This window comes from Lepisosteus oculatus, chromosome 13 (genome assembly GCF_040954835.1).
Source record: "Lepisosteus oculatus isolate fLepOcu1 chromosome 13, fLepOcu1.hap2, whole genome shotgun sequence".
NCBI lineage: Eukaryota > Metazoa > Chordata > Actinopteri > Semionotiformes > Lepisosteidae > Lepisosteus > Lepisosteus oculatus.
The window spans coordinates 27,453,250-27,478,543 of NC_090708.1; the positions used below are offsets into that span (position 1 = coordinate 27,453,250).

General features: G+C 38.6%; 2 protein-coding genes across 2 annotated transcripts; both read right to left on the minus strand.

Annotated features, from left to right (window-relative positions):
* Positions 1–4,466: 4,466 nt before the first annotated feature.
* Positions 4,467–5,405, minus strand: LOC138242259 (olfactory receptor 2AT4-like). Its single transcript, XM_069197748.1, has one exon. It carries the CDS (start codon positions 5,403–5,405, stop codon positions 4,467–4,469), a length of 939 nt encoding a protein of 312 aa, XP_069053849.1.
* Positions 5,406–24,255: 18,850 nt separating this feature from the next.
* LOC138242260 (olfactory receptor 1500-like) lies at positions 24,256–24,807 on the minus strand. Its single transcript, XM_069197749.1, has one exon. It carries the CDS (start codon positions 24,805–24,807, stop codon positions 24,256–24,258), a length of 552 nt encoding a protein of 183 aa, XP_069053850.1.
* Between the last annotated feature and the right edge of the window lie 487 nt (positions 24,808–25,294).

Consider the following 25,294-nt stretch of genomic DNA (forward strand, 5'->3'; position numbering starts at 1 on the left):
TACTCACAGACTTATTGGCTGACGCACAAGTTTGAATAAATTACTAAAATATAATTCCTTTGAATGCAAACATAATAATTAAATATGTGGGTTTATTTATGTGGCCATACATAACTTTTTTATGAACAGAGGGAACATATCATGGCTCCATCAGGTCTGTGGAAGAATTACCTTCTCTTGTTTCCGCAAGCAATGTTTCCATATGACAGCTGCTGAGCCCTTACTTTTGGCTTTCATTTGTCGATCTCATAGCTCATGTTTTGTGCCAGGACCTGGTGTTGTATATCCTGCTGATTCAAAGGTCACATGTCACTCTCCTATCTTCCTGTTGCATTCTATTGAGACATTGTAAAATTCTCAGTCACTCAGGACTACCTGCTGTCTTTGCCCACAGGAGGAATGTATTGCCGACTCCAAAATCCCCCCTACATAATTTCTGGCCAAAGAAAGAACAGATACAGCAAGATTTTTTTCTGCTGCTTCTTTAATTTTTTCTTTCTTTGAAAGTACAGGCAGCATTTTGTTCATAAGGATTTCATACACAAAACATGAAACAGGTTGTCCAGACAGCAGTCTAGATGGTTATGACTTCTGAACTCACTCTGGTTCCCCTCCTTTCCAGATCCTTGGCTACAGCTGGCAGACAGCTGCTGCACCTGCAGTAACACCGCAGGTAGTATAACACCTGTAATAGCAGCAGCAGGGCCAGCAGCCTTACCAGCTGCCTCAGCACATACTCGGCTCACCAGACTGTCATTCTGAGCTTGATATCTAATTGCTACTGTGGAACACAAAACACAAGCTTTCTCTGGTTAATCAGGTCAGCTTTTCTTTAAGGATCTCTCACAGTGGCCTGTTGTAGCTCCTTTATCTGGCTACTTCTCACAGCTGCTAATAAGACAATCAGCATTTAGAGAGGAGCTCAGTGGGAGTGAAATAACTGACAACTGACTCTTCTTAGATGTTCACTCTGACAATTCCACTTGAATCAATCCATGGAATCAGTTGGTCTTCCACACCACTACATTCCCTTCCAAAGACAAATAGTAAGTAAAGGATTTGCCCTGTTTGAACAATGTATTATTATGTGGACAGGAAATGTCCCTGGCATCACTCAGAACAACTGTTTTGGCGGCATACAGTGTCATGAACAGTTCTTTCCGGGCCCTATGCGGACGACACGATCCAGAATAGTGAAGACACAAGGGGAAAAATAGTCATGCAGGAAAAGGTTCTGGAGATGGGGGGCATGTCCATGGAGTGCAGGTGTCCAGGGGAAGTGAATCCAGGCGAACAATCCAAGTAGGAAATCCAAACGGGAAATCAGAAACAAGGGCTGAAGTCCAGAACCAGGCGATCCATCCGGAGGGGGGGGGGGACAGGAACTGGGTCGGAACCGGCGAGGGGAACCAGGAACTAGGAACCGAAAGTTAAAAGCATAACGGAGCCAGACGCAGCAAAACCCCGGGCTCTCATGATACGGAAATCAATGAGGAACCAGGAGTATGGTCCGCGTCTGGCTTTTAAGGGGGAGAGGGATTAGGGACCAGGTGCAGACAATGGGGCATAATAAGTTAGGGCTGGAGCGCCCTTAAGAGGTGGGGTTAGCGATCATGACATACAGTTAAATTAAAGGTGGTCACTGGTCAACGTCTAAGACCTGGCTAGCCTTTGTTTTATAGAGGTTAACAGTACATTCCGGACACACAAGAGGAAACTAGAACAGAACAGTACACAGAAAATCGTATCACACGTATGAATATAAATATAGATGTAACCATAGATATAAATATAAATATAAATGTATTGCACAGGTCCCTGGCATATATTGCACAAAAGTGGTTGTAAACGGGAAAAAGAAAAAGAAAAAGAAAGAGAACAGATGTAGCAGTAGATGTGTATATGCGTTTAGTCCAGAAACAGGTCACTGTCGCTGTTGCCTCTGCCAAGACGCAAGGTGGATGCGTTGTACAGTCTTATGGCAGACGGCAAGAATGACCTCCTGTAGCGCTCCCTGTCGCACCGTGGATGAATCAGTCTATTGCTGAACGTGCTCTTCATTCCTGCAAGCCTGTCATAGAGGGGATGGGAGAAGTTGTCCATGATGGCCTCTAGTTTGGACATCATTCTCCTCTCAGCCACTACCTCCAAGGGGTCCAGGTCAGACCCAATGACAGAGCTCGCTCTCCTGATGAGCTTGTTCAGCCTTTTGGAATCTACTGCTCTAATCCCAGAGCCCCAGCACACCACTGCGTAGAAAATGGCACTCGCTACCACCGACTGATAAAACATGTGTAGCATCTTACTACATACATTGAAGGACCTGAGCCTCCTCAAGAAGTAAAGTCGGCTCTGTCCGTTCTTATAGATGGCCTCGATGTTCTTAGACCATTTCAGTCTATCGTCGATGTGCACTCCCAGGTACTTGTACGAGTCCACCATCTCCACGCCACTCCCATGGATGTAGACAGGAGTAGGTTTGACCTTTTTCCTCCTGAAATCTACCACCAGTTCCTTTGTCTTTGTAACATTCAATTCCAAATGGTTCACCCCACACCACTCCACAAAGCTGCTGACCAGTCCTCTGTACTCCTCCTCCTGCTCACCCTTGATACATCCCACAATTGCAGAGTCATCTGAGAACTTTTGCAGGTGGCATGACTTTGAGTTGTACTTAAAGTCCGAAGTATAGAGGGTGAAGAGGAATGGAGAAAGAACTGTCCCTTGAGGTGCCCCTGTGTTACTCACTACCAGTTCAGACACACAGTTCTGAAGTCTCACAGACTGTGGTCTGCCCGTCAGGTAGTCAGTGATCCAAGAGGTCATGGAGGCATCGACTTGCATCTCCTCCAGCTTCCTCCTTAGAAGTAAGGGCTGAAGTAAATAGAAGTAAATAGGAGGGTTGTCCATATGGTTTACTGAATGTGGTCGATGGTTATAAGTAACAGAATACTGTACCAGCACATCCATAAAATTCCTAATACAAGAAATTGTATATGACCAATAAAGTGATCTTATCTTATCTAAAAGAACAAACTGCAATTCTCCCACTGTCCTGGATGAAAGGAGTCAACAGCCTGGACCTGCATACACACTTTCAATTGGGATCTTGTAGATGAGTAAGCTGTGGATCTCTTCAAAGGGTGTTCTGTAAAGTACTTTGGGGTGCCAGAGACAGCTTGCATTGCTCTTCAACAGAGCAGAAATTTAATGTTTAACAAAACAAAAACTGACATCTGTTAATGTGTTGTTCACTCTCTATAATGTATGAGTTTGTGTTAGATCCATTTTAAGAAAACATTTACACAAGGCTTAAAAATCACAGTTAATAAAGGCCAAAGAACACGGTTGTTAATCCTTAATTAACACTTTTTTTTCAATAAACTATGAATCCTTGTCACTTCATCATTAATAAAGCATTTTAAATAAACACATGTATTAATAAACTTCATTATAATAACCTCAAATTAAACATGATGTCAATAGAAGCAAGAGTATGTGTTTTAAAACAAGTACTGTATATCCCCAGAGACTATCCTGGCAAGCAACAGCCACAAGGCAGCATACACCCTGGATGAGATGCCAGTCCATCGGAGGACTCACATTGACACAAACGCACACACATTCACACTAGAGCCAATTTTTCCAAGAAGCTAAAATAACTTACCAGTATGTCTTTTGACTGTGAGAGGAAATTGGAGCACCTGGAGAAAACCCACATGAACACAGTGTGAACATACTGTAGGTAAATTGTGGATTAATGATTGGCAAGGAGCAGTACAGACACAGACAATATAAGATCACATGAAAAGCACAGGAGAAAGAAAGGAGAATTACCAAGCAGGCAACAAGGAAATAAAAGAGGAGTTGGGATTTGAATCTTGTGCCAGGTAAGAACCCCTACTTCATGTGCATTCAAATCAGACCTGACTGGAGCGAAGTATTTGAACCTTGTAAGAGAGAGCGTGCTATTCTGTGTTTTTAGGGAACTTGGGTTTCCTGGGTAAAAGATACAGTACCTCAGTTAGAAACATCTTTGCTGCTTAGGGTGCATTTTATGGATTCTCAACATGTTGCTGTTTCAGGAGTTCTTGTTATTTGTGGCTTAATACACACTATATCTCAACAAGTCCCATTTGGAATCCATGTATTTTCACGTTGTCTTAATGATAACATCTTTAATTATTCAGACATTATTAATTTGAGTAAATGTACAATTTAATAGTTTATACGTGGTAAAAATTAAATTTGTAATATACATAAAACAGTTACTGTGGGGTATTTTATTCACAGATATAGTAACTGGCTGGCCTTTTCAATTATACAAGAAGAGTAAAACTATTTTATTTATAAATTCTTAGGGAGTCCACACAAAAGAGTGAGATTCTTCTTTTGAACTATTAGCAATTGAATTATTACCATGTGTCTTATAGACTTACAACATTTACAACATTTTTGGTATTGTGCTAGAAAGGAGCCTGTATTCCAAAGTATCTGTGAATTGCTGCCTTGATTTTTTCATTTCTTAAGCTGTAAATGATGGGGTTGAACAATGGAGTGAGGAAATAATACACTGAACCAATGAAGATGCGTGCATCAGGAGGAATACTCCCCACTCTCATTTCAATATACACTACAGCACCAGATACATAATACAGAAAGACGACAGTCATATGTGAAGAGCACATTGAGAAGGCCTTCTTACGGCTTTCCACAGTTTTCATTTTTATCACTGACCACACAATTCTGTAGTAGGACCACATGACAAACAGGAAAGGAATGTAAATTACAACCATAGCAAGAAACAGAGCAAAGTTCACTTGTGCTGAGACATCACCACAGGCTAATGACATTACAGTTGGGTAGTGACAGACAATGTGCAGGATAAGGTTTGATCCACAGTATGACAAGGTGCTTGCCAGTACTACAGATGTTAAGGGCACAAGGAAGCCCAGCAACCAGACTGAGGATATCATTGTAATGCAGACCTTGGTATTAATGATGATGTTGTAATGCAGAGGTTTAACTACAGCAACATATCGGTCATAAGCCATGACTGCAATGAGGAATACTTCAACAACTGCAAATGAAATAAAAAGATACATCTGCACAAAACAATTTGAGAAGGATATGGTCCTGTCATGACCAGAAAGCACTACTAATAACTTGGGTATGACAGTAACGGTCAGTAGAACATCTGAGACAGCCAAGTTCCAGAGGAAGAAGTACATGGGAGTGTGGAACCGGTGGTCCAGGGCAAATAACACCACAATGAGCAGATTATCCAGGAATGTGGCCAGGAAGAGGATGAGGAAAACGATGAAGAGGGCAGTGTAGTGCTCCTGCAGACCTGGCACTCCCACAATGATGAACTCAGAGTGTAGGGTGACATTGATTCCTTCCATTGGTCGTGGTCTCAGCAGCTCTGGCTGGGAAAAGGTTGCCAAAGAACAACAGGGCTATTACTGGTTTGAAGATAGAGTCATTTAGAAATTTTAAAGAATATTTTTTTTCCATTCCTTACTTATAATTTCTGCATAGGAAAGATTATTATTTGAAGAATTTGACATGCAATGGTCATAGAAATATATTGTTCAGAAAATGTTTTTTTTTTTGCATTATGAGATTGAAAAGGGAAAAAGTATTTAAAGGCTGTTTACTGATTTTACTTGATTGTTAGATGTGTTCTTGTGAGATACTGAGATGTGGTTTCACCTTTCTACATATATATCAAATATAAATTTACAAGGCCTGACAATGATTTTCACTCTATTCCAATGTCTCATTTTGAATAAATACACATTGTGAACTCATGTGAATGCATAAACTAAACACTTGTATTGTAAAAGAACTTTAATATCAACAAAAACTAAACTATGTATACAGCCCTTTGTCATAGCAATTTTAAATATCACCATTGAAGGTGGCTTCTTAAAGTGCTTTACAGAATGACAACAACAATAAAAATTACACAAGATGTGCACAATGAGAATACACAATGAAAGGAGATAGTAGATGGGGGTATTAAATGCAGTAGGAGCAGAAGTGTAAAGAACAATCTAAGTAAAGGCTCTTCTAAAGAAGAAGGTTTTGAGTCTTGATTTGAAGGAGTTTAGAGAAGGTAACTAACTATCTGATATCCTTGGGGATAGAGTTCCAGAGCTTTGGGGTATAACAGGAGAAGGCCCATAGAGTGTGGACACGCTTGGGGGACAGATAGCAGACCAGAATTAGAAGAGCGAATGTAGCGAGGTAGAGAGTAAGATGATCGTAGCTCAGACTGGTACTGGTACAAGAAGAGCCTTGTAGGTAACATGAGGGTTTTGAAGTCAACACAGAACTTGATAGGAAGCCAGTGTAAGGATTCCAGCATAGGAGATATGTGATTACTTGCACTAGACCTGGTCAGTTTTGGACACACTGGAGTTTGTTGAATGTTGGGTTTAGAAACCCCAGCGGGTAATGTGTTACAGTAGTCAATTTGAGAGAAGGCAAATGTGTTCATCAGCTTTTTAGCCACAGTTAGTGATAACATAGGATGTAGTCTGGTGATATTTCAGAGGTGAATGATGTTTTTATAATATGTTTCACATGTGGTTTGAATGTCAAGACTGAATCAAATATCACTGCAAGTTTTTCAATGTAGACTGAAGTACAGTACCATCCACAGATAGGGTCACAGCATTGGCTTTACAAAGTTGATGGGGTGTGCCAATAAGCATGATTTCAGTCTTGTTGAAGGAACATTTTGAGTCATTTACGTTTTTATGTCAAAGATGTAATTAGATAGAATAGAGACAGCTACATCAGTGTCAGGTTTGGTATGGATGTAGATTTGAGTATAGACAGCATAGAAGTGATAGTTGAGGCCATATGATCTTAAAAGCTGACCAAGTAGAAACCTGTAAATACTGAAAACTAGGGGGTGCAGTATCGATCTGAGAGGTAAAGACTTCATCCATTTGAGAGCAGAGTCAGAAACTCCAAACACAGTCTCAAGATGAGAAAGTAAGATATCACGGTTAACAGTGTCGAAAGCAGCACTGAGGTCAAGAAGAATGAGGACAGAAAGAGAACCACAATTGTAAGTGACTTTGACCAAGTCAGTTTCTGTGCTGTGAAGTTGTCGGAAGCCAGATTAGAGGGTTTCAAAAAAGATATTTGCAATTTAACTGAACTGTTACCATGCATTCTAGACTTTTTGCAGATGGGGTGAAAATTGTTTAGATTGTCCAGAGCCATGTTTGGTTTTTGTGGTATGGGGGTAATGGCAGCAGTTGTGAGGACTAATGGAACAACACCTGTGCTCAAGGATTCATATATTATATAGAGGACACCAGGGCAGAGAGAACTGACACAGGACTGAAATAAAGTTGTGGGAATGGGATCTAATAGTTAGGTGGTGGATTTCATATGCAAAACCAGTTTACTGATGGATGTAGAGTCAGGAAGAGAGAAGTTGAAGAGAAGGGAACCAGTAAAGTTAGGCAATAGGGAGGAGGTGTGGAAGTGATATGCCCTGTGGAGAGAATGTAATGCTGGATGTTGCTGATCTTGAAGCTAAAGAAATCTAAAAATGTGTTGCAAAGTTGAGATAAGGCAGGCAGCCTGTTGATGGTGGAGAAAAGCTGTCTAGGGTTGTTATAGTTATTTTCAATGATGTGAGAGAAGTAGATGGATCTAGCAGACTCTATCATATCCTCAATCTTTCCAAGCTTGATAATGTACGTTTAGGCCAGAAAGACACCAGCTACATTCAAGTTTCTGGGAGACTACCTTCATTGATTGCATATTGTTGATGTACCAGGGGCAGCGCAAGAAAAAGTGATGGTTCGAGTTTTTATAGGAGCGAAGGTGTCAGTGGTAGATAAAAGAGCACTATTAAGCAAATGTATTTTGTCCTCCTTATGATCACAGGAAGATAAACAATATAAGAAGGACAGAACAGAATTTGTGAACCTTAGCTGATAAACTCATCGCCAGTTGCAAAAAATGAGTGTTAGGGGGAAAAGATAGAAACAGGTAACTCCAGATCAAAAAGATAGCTAAGTGGTCAGAGAAGCCTAGTTCAAGAGAAGAGAGGTGAGTAACAAAAGAGATATTATCAATGATTAAATCAAGGGTGTGTCCTTTGTTATGTGTTGGGCTAAGAACAAACAGGGTTAGATCAAAGCATCCCAACAGAGCTAGAAAATCCTTGGCTAAACTGGAAGACTTTGAGTCAATATGTATACTAAAGTCCCCAAGAATAAGGATCCTCTTAAATCTGAGATCATAAAAAATAAAGTAAATTGGCAAACTCACTTAAAAAGGCTTCATTAGGTTTGTTTGGTCTATAAACTATGGCAATTATGGTAGAGTCGGGAACAGAGACATTTAAAACAAGACACTCAAAAAAAGAGAAAAGGGGTACAGTTACAGGACTTAAACTGTAAAGAAGATTATAGATAATAATAATGCCTCCACCTCTGCCTGATAGACAAGGGAGGTCAAATAACCTATACCCGGGACAGGAGGGTATTTTACAGGGGACAGCAGAGTGGGTTCCAGGCATGGTAGAGGGAGTATATTTTTGAGGTTGGCACAAATGTGGGATGGTCTTGCAATCTTATGCCAAGAGGCAGGAATAGAGACTCTGCAGGTGGAGGAGGAAAGAAACAGTGTCCTGTATTGCTGTGAATATAATGCATTGGTCACGGGATTCAAATATTAAAGCAGTAATAATACGCGTTTTTTCCAGGAAATATTTCCATTTCAGTTTCAGTAATTGCAGTAAGGATTACCTTAGAAACATGTTTGTGGAATCAGCGACGATGGGACGGAACCAGGAAAGAAATCCTGAAGCAGGGCAGTAGCAAGTGGTTAAAGAAAAGTCGTCAGCTGAACAATTCCAGCAGTGAGTAGTCGGCAGTAGAAGCAGTCACAGTAGTTAAAAACAAGGGAGACAGAGGAAAAAAAAGTAAAATGGAAAGAAAAAGTAAAAAATAAAAAAGTAGTTAAAAAAGAGGAGCAACAACCAGAAGAACCAGCATTCCCATTCAACCAGAACCAGAGATTATGCAAAATATAAGAAATGCAGCAAAGAGGCTCTATTTGATTAGAAAGAGCTTAAAAGAAATCCACAAACCAAGACATCGTAAAGCTGTCTTCACCCTTAAACACACTAAGAATATATCACACATATGGGCTCTGTTGAGTCTTCTATTTCTGTGGTGAGCCGGGGTCAAAGTTCAAGTCTATCACCCAAAGAGCATTTGTCAAAGGACCTGCACGGTGGGTACCAGTATTATAGCCACTAACATACTCCGCAATCACCAATGGTGATGTTGTACCTTAAAATCTTTTCCAACTACTTGACTGCAAACTTTTTTCTAAAACACCAGTCTCAGAAAGTTATTAAAAAACAGACTTCTGCCAAAGATATTCTTTCTGAAAGAGAAGAGATCTTATGTTTGCAACTCCACGGTTGTTTTTGTCTCATTAACAATATAAGATAGATACTATTTTTGTTAGCATCCTGAATATTGTGGTATATTCAACAAAAAACAAATCAACTTTTGTCCTCACCTGTCTCAATTGTGGTCAGACTTTGCACAAGTTGTTATAAACAGATGTTCAGCAAACTTCTGGCAGAGATGTCCTCAGCAATGCTAAGCATAGCTCTCGCTAACTTTCTCTATCTGCACTGCGACACTCCCAGGATAGAACAAGCAACCGACATGTCATACTAGAGACCAACCCAGGCCAGCTCCATCTTTCCAGTGGGAATTTTAAACTCAACAAGGAACATTTGGCCAAAGGATAAAAAAAAAATCAAAGACAGTGAATAATCCTTTGAGAACAGTAAAGTCAATCATAAAGTGAGGTGGAAACTGTATTGTGCCATCCAGAATGTTTTAGGTCATGTTCTCCCAAAATCTGAGCAGCCATGGGGAATATGTGAACAAAGCCAGTTAGCAATGCCAGTGTGAGGCTAACTGAGACTTTAAAAGAGTAACAGCTGTTATTGCTGCCGAGGTCATTCTTCCAAGTACAGATTCAGGGGGTAGAATATGTATGTTTTCAACATATATAATAGTGTTGATTTTTCTTTTCTTTTTTTTTACATTTAAATTTATTTCACCTGTAAAAGTGTTCAGTAAGAGCATTCAAATTCAAATATTCACATTAAGAAAAGCTATACTTTATATATAAATCAACAAATTGGGACATCATTGGAAAGGGATGGATACTCTTGCCAAGTTTTGTACTATATGTATTGTTAGAAAAAAAACACCTTGGCCAACGTGATTCTTTAAGCCTTCAAAACAATAACATTTATATGTATAGTACATGGTAAATGCTACTAAAGTATTTTCTACTTCAGGCTTTTCTCCAATACAGCTTGATACTAAGAAAAGTAACTATGGGTCAGGTTGATTATACATAGGTTAATTCCACATATTACCATTGTTAGTTTGTGATCTATCTGTTACTTTAGAGGCTTAATGAATGAAAAACCCTCACGTTTTCTTGTTTCTTCTCTTCTACTAGTCATAAGTGGCCTTAAAATCAAAAGTGTCAATGATAAGAGTGTATTGATATGCAATGTGTATGATCACAAATTTTCACAAAAAGTCCAGAAACGTTACTTACAGGAGCACACTACAGACCTCCTACTTCTGAGTAACAAAATGTGTTGTTTTCAGCAGGAACATATTGGTACTGTACTTTTTCGTGTATTTCCAAAAAAATACAAATCTGGTTTGTGTGCAAACTCCTATTTCAAACAAAGGAGGTTCCACAGCACAATCATATTAATTTTTCCTCACATATACTGGAACTTTCTTGTTGAGAGGACAGAAACTGAAACCAAAAAAGTGAAGATGGTCAATTACTACTTTTTAAGACTGAGAAGTTTCATTTGATTATTTTAAATTTAATATTTTGATAAAACATGGCATCCATCGCCCAAGAAGATGTCTAACCTCTGCTACATCATAAGACCAGAACACTGTATGTACAAAGTCTCTAACACAATTGTAACTCACATTGCTCTTGAAATACATATTAAATTTATATTTATATTCAGAGTATGCTGATATACTGTATGTTCAAACACAATGAGAAAATAAAGATGAAATCAACAGCATCTGCAATTACAAACAATGTAGTTTAAATATTTTAGATGTCCTAGGAGAAGCAGAAAAATTAGTTACAGACTGGCAAAGCTTGGAATATATATATATATTTCAGTGAATGGTATGTTTAAAAATACATATACTTTAAAAGTATATTTAGAAGAGAGCAGATAGATATTGTCAGAATAATGAAAATTACTATATACATACAAAACTTACAATACTTACTGTACTTACAACAACATTTTTATAGTACTATAAGATAATTTTACCTAACATAAAAAATGTAAGAAGATATATTGTAAGAAGATATATGCATAACATATGTACAGTATATGGAGAATGTGTGAATATACATATACATGAATACTGTATGTGAATATACATATACTGTACATAGAAGATAAAATTGTAAGAAGATATATACATAGCATGAAGATTCAGATAGATTTTTCTGTATTGTTTACATACCTGGAGTCTATTCTGTGTGCTCTTCCAGCACAGAACACACCTACTGGACAAGAAACTATTCCTTTCAGCTCAGCAGCTTTTATGCAGAGCAGCTTTTATTCACTGTGACTCTAGAGGCTGATGTGTGCAGAGCTATAACTGTAGCTCTTATTATTCCAGAAATTAAGAACTAGATGGATCTTGTCTAAAAGGCAAATGGAAAAAAAAAACAGAAAAATGTTAACAACTATTTTTTTAATGATACACAAGTTCCTTAAGAATGCAATTCAATTCATGTTATATGAATGAGCTGGGGGAAAGAAATTACAAATGGAATTACTTTGGGGAAACATAGTTGCATGTTTGCTTAAACTGTACAGGTTTGAAGGAAGCAGATGATCTTGGATGGATGAGCTTTCTGCATAGCAATAAAAAGGAGTTTGTCCCATAGTGTCACTAAGTCAGCCAAACTGACAAAACAGACTGAGAGATGAATAGTACTGGAGCTAAGTTTTCAATCAAAGTTCACATTAGGATCTGAATTCCTCTACAAATGGCACAAAAATATGAATGGTGAATTCTAATGATATCCATACATATAAATGTTATTGTTTTGAAAAGTCAGAGAAGAAGGATCCACATTTTCACCCCATATCTCATTGAATAAAGTCTCAATAAATGAAGGCGAGAGACTAACCTGATACTAGGCCTAATATCCTATATTGGGATTTATACAAAGCAGGAGCAGAAAATTGTTTTAAACCAGTGTTAACAAAAATGGGAAGAGATTTACACAAAAATATATGGGGCTGTGATCTCTGCCAAGAGTGCTTTTGTTTTTCTAATTCCAAGAATTAGCTGAATAATGAGACTCATGTAGACTGTTTTTTTTAAGTGAGTACACATTTCAAACCTATTTATTTATTACATGTTAGCAAACATTCAGATAAACAGAATTCTGTCTGTTTTATCCTGTGTTCACTTTTTGTTTCTCTGGATTAATAAGAGCTACAGCTACAGCTCTGCATTCAGTGACCTCTGGGTTCACTGTCAAGAGCTGTCCATAAAAGCAGCTGATATGAAGTTTCTTTATATGAAGGGTTTCTTGATCAGCGGTATGTCCTGTGCTTGAGAAGTATAGTGAAACAACTTAGGCTCCAGTTATCTAAAGAGATTCATAATTAGGACTCAGTTCACGATCATTAGAAATCCCAGTAATGATAAGTGGAGTGCCTTTTCTTTTTAATTTTTACTGAGTTGTGCATGATTATACTGTATATCTATTGTTTCTGTTTATACACAATCAATGAATATTAAAATATTATTTTCTTGAAATCATAAAAGCATACACAATTCTCTTACTCTCTACATGTACATATACTGCCTTATAAAACTAAGGCATTTTTTAATGATCTTTTTCAGATTTTTCTATGTTTCCATTTTTGATGCAGAAACAGAATTCTGCAATAAGTATATTGTGTAAATTGAAGCTTTTTTTGATCAAGTTATGAAGTATGTGAATTAATGTGAATTAAAGATTACAAAGAGACAAGCTTTGCTTCTTCTCACACAAACTAAGCTGTATTAATCACTGTCAAAGTCATCAGAATCTGTAAGTAAATTGCTGATGCTCAAATATCATAACTTTGCGTTATCTAAGATGCCTAGGACTTTTGCACAGTATGGTGTGCATACTTACAGCTTTGGGTAGAAAAATCATAATTTATAATTTCTTTATTTTGACGTTTATATATTGTGATAGCCTACATCACATTTGTTGTCACCTTGTTTTGTTTGAATAGTTCTGAAAACATATAACTCACTTTATTACACACGTTTTGAATGAAAAAAAAAAAGATTTTAGGCTAACATTAAAAAGCTCTTAAATTAATTAATTAATATTAATTAAAGCTCATGCTTTTTTTTTTTCTGGTGTTCCAGTGCTCCAGGCTTAGCAACAAAAGAACCTGTCAGAGAACCTCCACCAGAGTGGAGAGGAACAGAGGAACAATGGAAGCACACAGTACACCAGAATCAGCTGAGTATAGATCACATCACACTGTGGGGAATAAACAGGTAGTATATCAAATAGTGAACCAGGGACAGTAATGTAAGCAGAAGGATTTTGAAATCAATTTTACACCTGGCAGAAAGCCACTTCAAGGACTCCTGAAGAGCTTTGTGACAGCATGTTTGATAATATGTCAGACAGGACTCTCTCTGTTTAATTCTGAACTCAATGCTAACACAGTACTAACATGTGAAGTGTATGTCAGGGGTGTAAGTGATGAAAAAGTTAAATCAGGCGAAGAATAGGGACCACTGGGCTTGTCGGGAATTGAGTCGCCGTGCCGACTGGAGGTAGGCCAGGTTCTGTTGATCGGTGATGTACGGGTTTTGTGCATTTACTGGGACAATTATTAATTGTAGCAGTAAGTCACAAAATGATTATTTGATGGCTATTAGAAAACCGACCTTGCGGAAGAATTCAGGAACGCAACACACACACGGATACTTATACACAACAATACATTTATTAATACATAAAATGTGCATATAAACATAACAGATCTTAAGAGTGAGAGTTAGCAGAATACAAAAGGTATATATTCAATCATGAGTTACAAACCAAGAGGGACATACATTCAGTATACCATTCATTTATACCGTTTCGTAAATGAACTTTGGTTACAACTTCTACACTAAATATTCAAAGGCAAGTACATCACTCGTAGGAATTAAATTGATATCAACTGGGGTTGAGGTAACAATTGAATTCTCGAGCTGTAATCCAAAATGTTGACTACTTATCCAATTTGTGTGGATTGAGATCTCCCGCGGACACAAGGGAACAGCGGCAGGATGTTGCTGCGTCCAATCGACGTCCTCTGGCCCAGTGCCAGGCAGTCCTGGTGAGGCTGGAGGTGTGGGAGAAGGAGGAAGAGATGTCTGCTGCGGCGCGATGGCAGTGACTCTCTGAAGACCGGCTAGTTAGTGCTTGTTTAACTAGTTGAGATTGTGCACATGGGAAGTTACTGTGGTCTAAGCAAGTCATACTCTTTAGACAGGAAGAAGACCGGTTCATTCCTGATGTAGCTCTAGTCCTGAATCCTTTCAGCTTTCAGCTGTCCACAGTTCTGACTGTAGTTCACTCATTGATCAGGCGAGCATTCGCGGTGGGGTACTGGCGGTTCACGAGGCTTGCTGCTGGGCTAACCTCATGTGGATCCTTTGGTTACGCGCAGGTGACCTCCATTCTCGACAAAGTAAAAGCCCTGGCACTCGGACACACTGGCCGTTATGTACTGGACCACCTGCAGTTCGCCTACCGGTCACACTTGGGAGTGGAGGATGCAGTCATCTATTTGCTACACAGAGCTAACTCTCACCTGGAGAAGATGGGGAGCATTGTGAGAGTTATGTTCTTTGACTTCTCCAGTGTCTTTAACACCATCCATCCACCTTTACTGAGAGATAAGCTAAGGGCGGCGCAGGTGGACACTGCCCTTGTTTCCTGGATTATAGACTATCTGACCTGCAGGCCACAGTATGTATGGCTACAGAGCTGTGTGTCTGAACAGGTTGTTAGCAGTACTGGGGCTCCACAGGGCACTGTCCTTGCTCCATTCCTGTTCACCTTTTACACCTCTGACTTCAGGTACAACTCTGAGACATGTCATCTGAAGAAGTTTTTGGATGACTGCAATTGTGGGGTGTATTAGAGAGGGGAGGGAAGAGGAATATAGGAGCTTGATTACCAACTTTGTGGAGTGGTGTCATCTTAACCATCTCCAGCTTAACACCAGCAAGACCAAAGAAATGATCTTGGACTTCCTGCTGAAGCCTGTTTCCATCCAGGGTGAGGACATAGAAGGGGTACAGTCCTACAAGTACTTAGGGGTACACCTGGATGATAAGCTGGAGTGGTCTGGTAACACTGTCTGGTAACACTTTCTGTACAAGAAAGGTCATAGCCGACTCTATTTCCTTAGGAGGCTCAGGTCCTTTGGTGTGTGTGGAACACTTCTACACACTTTTTATGAATCAGTGGTGGCGACAGCCATCTTCTACGCTGTTGTGTGCTGGGGCAGCAGCATCATGACAAAAGATGCAAATAGGCTCAATAAACTTATCAAAAAGGCTGTCTCTGTGTTGGGGATGAGCCTTGACCCCCTGGAGGTGGTGGCTGAGAGGAGAATGCTGACCAAGCTCACAGCCATCATGAACAACGCCTCTCATCCGCTTCATGGGACTGTTACTGGGCAGCGGAGTTTTTAGCAACAGACTGCTCCAGCTACGGTGTTCAAGGGAATGTTTCCGCAGGTCTTTCCTCCCGGCGGCTGTCAGGGTGTATAACGCTGCCCTAGGCTAGGACTGTTAGGACTTCATTTGCTTGTCTATGGACAGCATGTTTGCTCCATTGTACCTTTTGGACAATCAGTCTGTTTAAACCTATGTACATTTTGCACATATTTTACTGTTTCTACAGTGACTATGATCATCACATTTTGCACACACCTATGTATTTATTTCTTTTATATTTATTTTGTTGTCTTTTGTTTTTATAACTATTCTAATGTCTGTTTTTGCTTGTCTTGGGCTGGACAGCTGTAACACATCAATTTCCCAACGGGATTAATAAAGTCTTATCTATCTATCTTATGTGATTGTCCTAAATGATTCTGAGAATGTCCTGGAGGAGCACCTTCTGGGCCCTGTGCTGCCTGTTTTATCTGAAAGAACTACGGTCGTTCATTGGTTGAATGTTCCGCAGGCATTCGAGACCCACGTAGGGTTACCATCCCTACCAGTTCCTGATTGGCTGATCGAGGCGGAGGATGAGTAACCATGCTCTCTGACATTAAGGTTGTAAACAACCTGGGATGAGACTCTCCTAAGGAATCCCCCAGACAGTAAGGCGCCAGAGATTACCATTTATTAGGGTGGCTGGAGAATCTCAGCCTTGGGAGTTGTTCCTTATCAGGAAACTCTACCACATAGAAAAACACCTTTAAATGTGAACCAAATGGAATTGCCTCTCTGTATCCAGAACCACTGAGATGAGGGAGAGAGAGACTGGCAAGGGAGCAGCAAACTTAATTCCTGTATTATTAATAAGCCTTGCTGCTACAGTGAGGACGGTGAAGGGATGCAGGTCCCCCTCCAGCCAGTGTCTCCACTCTTCAAGAGCGAGTTTAATGGAGAGTAGTTCATGTCATAATTCATGTCAGCGGGAGACATTTGGAAACAAATGCGTGATTGCGAAATGCTGTGGTGTTACTTTTACAAAGACGGTCAATGAAAAAAAGAATGTGAACCATGGCAATACTCTGAGTTTACAGCTTGTCCAAGATCATTCATTATAAATACTATTAGTTATATCTTCAGTAAAGACTTTGATGGCGACAGCTCAAACATGAGAGGTTGAGCTTTATTAGCTCCACCTTGCAGAAATTCCGGATACTATTATTTTACTTGCGGTATCATGCGGTATTATACGAGAATATACGGTAACTTGCTTTACACCGCGAGAAGCGCACAGCAAAATAATGCGGTATCGCCCGCTTGTTTTGAATCGCTGCATCTGTATATCTAATGAACATGCTTTAATAATATGCAGAAGAAATAAGGATATTATGTGGGTGTGTGCGTGTCTGTGTGTGCCTTGTGATGGACTGGCATCACATCCAGGGTATATCCTGCTTTACGCCTGTTGCAGATGTCTCCCCCAATCCTTGAATTGGATGAAGTGGTTAAGAAATGGATAGATGGATGGAATAAGGGTATTAATCACACTACATGCAGATGAAATGCATTGGTCAATCCTTCTTCACCAATTATTCAATAACTATTTTAAAAGTGTTTTCAGTCTGCATAGTATCAATTATTTTACAGGCTAGTGTTGCTGTCAGATTACTGCAAAGTTTCAAGAATTAGTCTTGCTGATGGCACAGTATGAAAACATTATAGTATCGACAAGAGATGTTCAGCTATATTTTAATATCACAAGTTAGCTGTGACTGGCCATGCACTGAATGACTTGACTGCACACCTTTAAAGGGGAACTGCAGTCTCATTTTCTCAGACTGGTCATAAAATCTCAGTAACAAATTAAACAATTAAATTTAAAGTAGAGAAAAAATACAAATATCCAATTAAACACAAAATTTTAAAGTGTTGTAAGACTCCACATTGTCAAGGGCAAGAGTTTGAGTTTGTTTGTATTGTGACGTGAAGCAGTGCTTTTTTCTCACTAGTCACTGAGAACTAATGTAATGTGATATATGAGCAAATATGTACAAGGTTGTGCAGCACACATTTCACTGCAGAATTGTTCAAGAATGATCTGCATACAGAGTTAACAAGTAAGTAGTATTTGTCAGCAAAACATTCTTGAAGTCGAGAGCAATATTTCTACTGAATTGAAAGAGATGTATTCACAAGCCTGCTTGTATACAATGTAAGAAAGCTGCTTCATGTCTCTTGAAGTTTTGTTGCTGTGTTCTGAGTCACAAAATACTGCACTGCGCATACCTGGACATTTTGTCTATTTTGTGATGTAAATTTGAGGTTTTACAAGTGACTGTATTCCTTTTACTTTTATTGTGGTTTGAAATGTTGATTGTTTTCTAACTCTGAAATTTAAAAAATAGCATTGCAGTTCTCCTTTAAAGCAGTACTAGGGCCTTAAAAGATCACTTTTTAATTGTTTAACAAAAAAGTGTTTTATCACACAGCTGAGACATAATAATAATATAAATGCTGAATTTAAATAGCTTTAGCTATTCATTTACTAATAGGTACTATTGATGTCATGACATTGTTACTGTGTAGTACTTGAAGTACTTACTACATAGCATGACACTAAAAGTGTACTACAATGACAGTTTATCAGATTTGGCATAAATCACACTTATAGGACAAAAAGTTATAAATAATAGAAATGATACAACATCTGTCTAGTTATCCAGAACGTGACTTGTATGGGCTGACAGCACACCCTTTGTGAACTACAGTTTACTAAAACCTGTCAAGATCACATTAAAAGTTCCAAAAATGACGCCGCTCAAAAATTAAAATTAATATCAATACAAAATACACAAATGGTTACAAATACAAGAAGCAGACCATTTTAAAAGAACCCAGGTTATCAGCTTCAACAAATTGGCTGTGTAGCTTGTTCCATGCTCTCACAATCCTTTGTGTCTGAGGAGACTTGTCTTCTCGCTTTTCATTCCACTTACACATGTTTTTACATTTGCTGCTTGGAAGTAAAATATGGCTTTTCTATACTTGCCTGAGAAGAAGTCAACCCTGTTCAAGGGATATTCAGCTCCCTCTGACTCCACTGGACAGATACAGTAGGAGGAAAATACTAACACACTGCAAGATGCCTGTTAGAACGTCCTTACACATGCCCTTCTCCCTGTTCATCGGTTGACTGTGATTGTCTGACTTTTTTCTGTGATGTAAAAATGATGATTTAATCTGTGATGTAAACAATATGATTTAATAGAGGACGGAAAGTTGAGATCTGTGTTGTATTCATAAAATGTGTATAAATTCCTTGCCTGAAGAATTGCCTTTTCTAGTAGACTTTGGAACTTAATATGCATGTAATAAAATCAGCTGCAACTACAGTGTGATGTATTTATTGTTAGCATGGAGGTTCCTCCTGAGATGTTATCATTGGTTGATACAGGAAGGGTTGAAAGAAAATTCTGAAGAGAGTGACTTGAATTAAATACATGAGTGGAAGGTTCAGTATGAGATATTCTGTAGAAATGATGAAAGTATAGCTTGAAGAAGAAGAAATATTGGTTTACAACTTCTGAAAGTATGTACTGTAGATGCCCTAAATTTCTGAGCCTTCAAACTGCTTAGATCAACAGGGAATGTGAGTGTCATGTATTAAGATTCGGTTACAGATACAAATCCTGATCAGGTAAACATCAGGTAATGCTAATAAAACACACCCATTTAAAGTGTCTTTATACAATATGCATGTGCTGTGTTGATGTTAGTGATTTTATAACAAATTAGCCTGCTTCATTACCTCATCATCATTACTGCATTGTTTGGCATTCCCTCAGAGATGGCAAAACAGAGCACAAAGCAAGAACTCATCATAGCAATAAACAGGTTCCAGGAGGAGGAGCTGAATGAAGTTGTAATCATCTTATTAACAGACTTTTCCATGTTCTGCCAAAGATTATGGAATGCAATGGGGGCACTGAGGAATATAATTTCATGAATGCATCTTTTCTGCATTGTTCTGTAACCCGGGTGTCCTGGACAAATTTCCCATTGACCAATCATGGCCTCCTAATAATCCCCATCTACGAATTGACTTCATCACTCTGTTCTCCTCCTCACTGACAGCTGATGTGTGGTGAGCGCTCTGGCGGACTATGGCTGCCATGGCACTATCCATTGGTGGCGGTAAAGGGGAGTCCCCATTGCCTGTAAAGCACTTTGTGTGGAGTGTCCAAAAATGCCCTATTTAAGTGTAAGGAAATATCATTATTATTATTGAGATAATCAATACTGTGCCTTAATACAAATTTCAGCATAGCATAATCAAAGTCTTTAACTTTGTAGATATTTTGGAAAAGTATTGATCTGCTTGTCCTAACTATATAAAGTTTATATACTTCATCAAAAGCTACTGTATAATCTTTTATCCTTTTTAAAGAATATGTAATAAGAATACTTGCCGATATTGTTGTAAAAAAAGGTGTAATGCTGATTTAATACCTCACAATAGGGAATATTAATGTAAGCTTCATCCCTGTTGCTGTTTTGTTCAGTTGAGCAGATTGAAATGTTTTTGAGTTATATGGAGTTTTGTGGTTCAGTTGGTGGAAAGGTTTACGGTAATGTGACTCTGTGTTTTCTGATTGGTTATGGGGGAGAACATGACTAGGACAGAGGGAGATCAGGAAGAGAGTGGGAGAGATTCTGGAGTAGTAAAGGTCACTGTTCAGTAATAAATTGCAAAAAATATATTTGTCTCCATACACAAACATATCCATACCACCAGAGTGTTTAACCACCATCGCATGAACCCTACAGTTACATTCATAAAGAATTGTGTAATTAAAGGAATCGTGGCAGTAAAAATAACACCTGTGGATATTTTGGAAACATTCCAAAACATTATTTTCTTTTTTACTTTTATTGTCCTTACACTGGTAATGGACAATGAAATGCTCATAGACTGTAATGTAGCATATTGGACCCAGTGGCAGTTTAACACAGCAGTTAAGTGGTTCCTATTCTGAGGAACATGGTTGAAATCCTGCTCAGAGTGATCCTTTTAGCTATATTTTTCAAATAGCCAAATGTATAAAAATAGTTTATTATTATAGCTTGTTGTAAACACGATGTGGTACCATGTGGTACACATGGTATCATACTGTATATATTATATTTATATGGTATACGTGTAGAGGAGCTAGTTCGGACACGGTGACATCATTGCCCTCCCTGCGCGTAGCAGGGACCTCAGCTGCTAGACTGAGGGAGGTCTCCTTTAGCTCATGCGGCTGGTTCCCTGTTGCATTACACTGGAGATCCGGGTTTGCGTCCCAGGTGTTGCAGGATGAAATAGGCGTGGTGAAACGGCGGAGGGCATGAAACCGTGCGGAACCGTGACGGTCACATACGATCACACAGCTGTTCATTGACGTGTACGCTACTGTTTCAGTACAGTACATCTGTGGATATGACTTCATGTTATTCATGTGATCCAGAAGGTGATTTGTTTTTAATATACTATAAATGAGTCCCTGAGGCATACCATCCATGGTTTTGAAATTATTAAAAAAAATTGAAGAGTTAGCGCGAGAGAAAGGTGTCACTTTTGAGAAGACATGTACTGTACTGCTTGCAAAGTAGCTGATTCTGACAAACTTAAACAGCTAATTTTAATTGAAGAATTTAAAATCAGTGTGTCACCTACTCTTGTGGCTGTGTTAGCAGATGTGTTTGTGTTATTACACTGCGCCCTTTTGAATGAATTTTTATCACCTTTATCACCTTTGTCTGACCATGAGGTGGGGGTTGGGGTTGAAGTTATTGTCTCACTTCCTCAATTTAACATCTGAAACGTCCCCAGTAAACCGAGAGACTAAAACCAGCTATAGATAAATCATTCAAGGCCCCTCAGGACAGTTCCGGATCACCCAGACAGCATCTTGTACCTCCAGCAACCTTATTTACTGTATCTCTTGCAGTAAATTCCCAGCCATCTACATTGGAGAAACAGGAAGGAGACTCGGAGACCGCTTCAGAGAACACGTCAGGGCTGTGAAGATTAAAGATCTCTCCAAGCCCATTGTTTCTCATTTCACCTCTGACGGCCACGACCACACTAATCTCTCCGTCTGTGTTCTCAAAGATGGTTTTCCGAACTCATACATCAGAAAGACCACTGAAACTAAAATTATTCTGCAGTTAGGATCACACATTCTCCCTTCCCTTAACGACAGATTACTGTTCTTTTAAATTTTCTCCATTCATTGGAAGTTTCATTTCACACCTCTCTGCACCCATTCTGACTTCACACCTCTTGATTGGCCTCTCTTTCTGTCCCCTGCTCCCGCCTCTCACTCCTCCTCCCTCCCAACCTTTGTTCTCCCGCTACTTTACCTTTGCCTACTGCCCTGTCTCTCTCACACCTGAAGAAGGCTCCACGGCCGAAACGTTGTGTTCTCTTTCTTCTTTTTTTCAGCATGGAATAAACCTATTACTTGTTCCTTTGCAGCCTACGCATGCTGACGCAGCTACCCACCTGAACTACTATAGATAAATTATCTGTCTTGCGATCACCCCTTGTATTCACCCTTTCCCCAGTCCAATATTCACATTTGCAGCTTAACCCTTGGTCACTTGTCAAACTGCAGGGAGTCCCAGCTACTTAAGAGAGGGAAAGAGGGAGATTCAAGATTCAAGACTCAAGTGATCACATTTTGATTTGGTTTCATAACATTAAAAATCTAAAATCTTCATTTTTATATTGAATGTCCAATGTCACTTTGGGATGTAAAGAAAAATTAAACTAATTCCAATTAATACGACCCCTGGACCAGCTAGACAGAAACAAATGTAAGCTCCTTTTAAACACTTTTACAGTATTTCTCCCACTTATGTTAATATGTTGCCAGTGTTCTTCCTCCCACCTACATGCTGGGAGCTTGTGTGCTGTGGCCCAAATCAAGACACTCTGCCAGCTTTTTATACCCTGTTCTTGCCACACATTGCATTGTTCTGTAGATTCATCTCATGAATTCTAATTTAAATAAAACAAGTTCTTATCACTGTAATATCTGATACAGTACATCCCCAATACAGAGCCAAAATCGTTTCACACGATAGTGTTAAATGTTTCCTTGAGCTGAGCAACCACTAAGTTAAGACTCTGAAAATTTTCTTTTTTAACTTAAAATTTATTTTTAATATTTTAAACTTTAAATTTATTTGGTTGGATAGTGTATAGTCTAATGAAGAAACAGATGTTCTAAGACAAAGTATGCCACAAATAAATAAAAGTACAAATGTATTATAAAATCATTAATATTAAATTAATCTTATCATTTCCCAGTAGTTGCTGTGTTCAGATTAATGAGGGTTTACATATTCAGCGAATATCAGCGGGTGTTTCACAAAACATAAAAAACTGACATACTGATATTACAGAACCAACAGTAATAATGTGAATTTTGCAAAATTTGCAAAAGTCCACAATCAAAACCACAGTTGTTAACTAGACAAATTAGTTAAGATGGTGAATTCCATTTCCTGAATTCATTTTATTTAGCTTTTCTTCCTAATGATGAAGATTTAAAAAGTGCTATATTCAAAGGCTGTATATTACTAATTTGACATTTTTACAGAAAGAAATATTGAAAAATCAAAACCTTGCTTACATTTGTAATAACTTTATATATATATATATCTTCTTTTTAATTTATTTTGTGGAAGACTAAAAACCATAACCAGAAAACCATATCAAGACCTGGCTTTATAAAACATTTTTTTGCTATCAGTCTGTGATTGTTATGCAAAGTAGTAAGAATATTGGATAAGGCCTCGAAAAAAATGTGTACCTACATGTGCTACACCACAAAGGACTTTTGAATAAGGAACTTTAAATGCATTTGTTGTTTTATTTTATGTTTATATTTTAGATTTTGTTTTATATTTCTAGTGTGTGTACTGGGTAAGACATATAAAGATCTGATGTTTCAGACTTGATAAGTGGTTACCTCGAATTGAAACACTAAACTAGCCCTGTACTGTTTATACTTTCCAAGAGCCTGACAGTGATCTTAGCTTAAAGTATTTGTGAGCTGCTGCCTTGATTTTTTTATTCCTTAAGCTGTATATCATGGGGTTGAGCAAAGGGGTGAGGAAATAGTGCACTGAACCAATGATGATGCGCCCATCAGGAGGGATACTCTCCACTCTCAACCCAATAAACACCACAGCACCAGAAACATAGTATAGAAAGACGACAGTCACATGTGAGGAGCACATTGAGAAGGCCTTCTTACGGCTCTCCACAGTTTTCAGTTTCAGTACTGATGCTATGATTCTACAGTATGTCCATAAGACATAGAGAAAGGGGAAATAGATTGCAAGCATTGCAATTAACAGGGCAAGATTGACTTGAGCTCTAACATCATGGCAAGCTAACATCAGTCACAATATGTAGGATAAGGTTTGATCCACAGAATGGCAAAGTGCTAGCTGGTACTACTGATAAAAGTGCTCCAAGAACGCCAAGCATCCAGGCTATGGTTGTCATTGTAATACAAACCTTGGTGCTGATTAAGGTGTTGTAATGCAGTGGTTTCACTACAGCAACATATCTGTCGTATGCCATTGCTGCAACAAGGAATCCTTCCACAGCTGCAAATGATATGAGAAAGTACATCTGTGCAAAGCAACCTGTGAATGAGATGGTTTTCTGACCTAACAGACCAGCTAGCATCTTGGGTATGATGGATGTTGTCATTAATATGTCTAAGACAGACAGGTTCCACAGGAAGAAGTACATGGGCATGTGGAGTCGGTGGTCCAGGGAAATCAGCACCACAATGAGCAGGTTGCCCAGGAATGTAGCCAAGAAGAGGATGAGGAAGATGATAAAGAGTGCAGTGTCTTGTTCATCTGGAGTTGGCAGTCCCACAATGATGAATTCTGAGTGCAGAGTGATGTTGGATCTGCTCATGGCTCAAGTCAGGGGTACCTTGGAGGTGATACACTGTAAATTATTACAAATTTACAATGAGATCTCCAAAAAATTGTTAAGTATAATATTTTAAGGTAATTCTAAGATGAAAATTGTATTGCATACCATTATCATGATAAAGATACACTTACGTGTATTTTAACATATACTGCTACACCAAAAATGAGTGAATACCCCAGATATGAAAGAAGTTGCAATGCATTAATTTAATCCTTGAGTATGATAAAATATTTACTGATTTGTATCAATATAACAAGGCAACATGGTAACAATGAGGTTAGCATTTTTGCATCACTGCTTCTGATACGGGGGTTGGGCCTTCTGTGTTGAGTGTACATGACGTATAAAGAGAGGAGACAAAATGTTGTGTATTCTTTTTTATATTCATTTCAATTTCTGTATTTTAGTATTAACACATTCTTATTGTAGTACTTTTTTAAATTATATTAATTATGTAACATTCAAG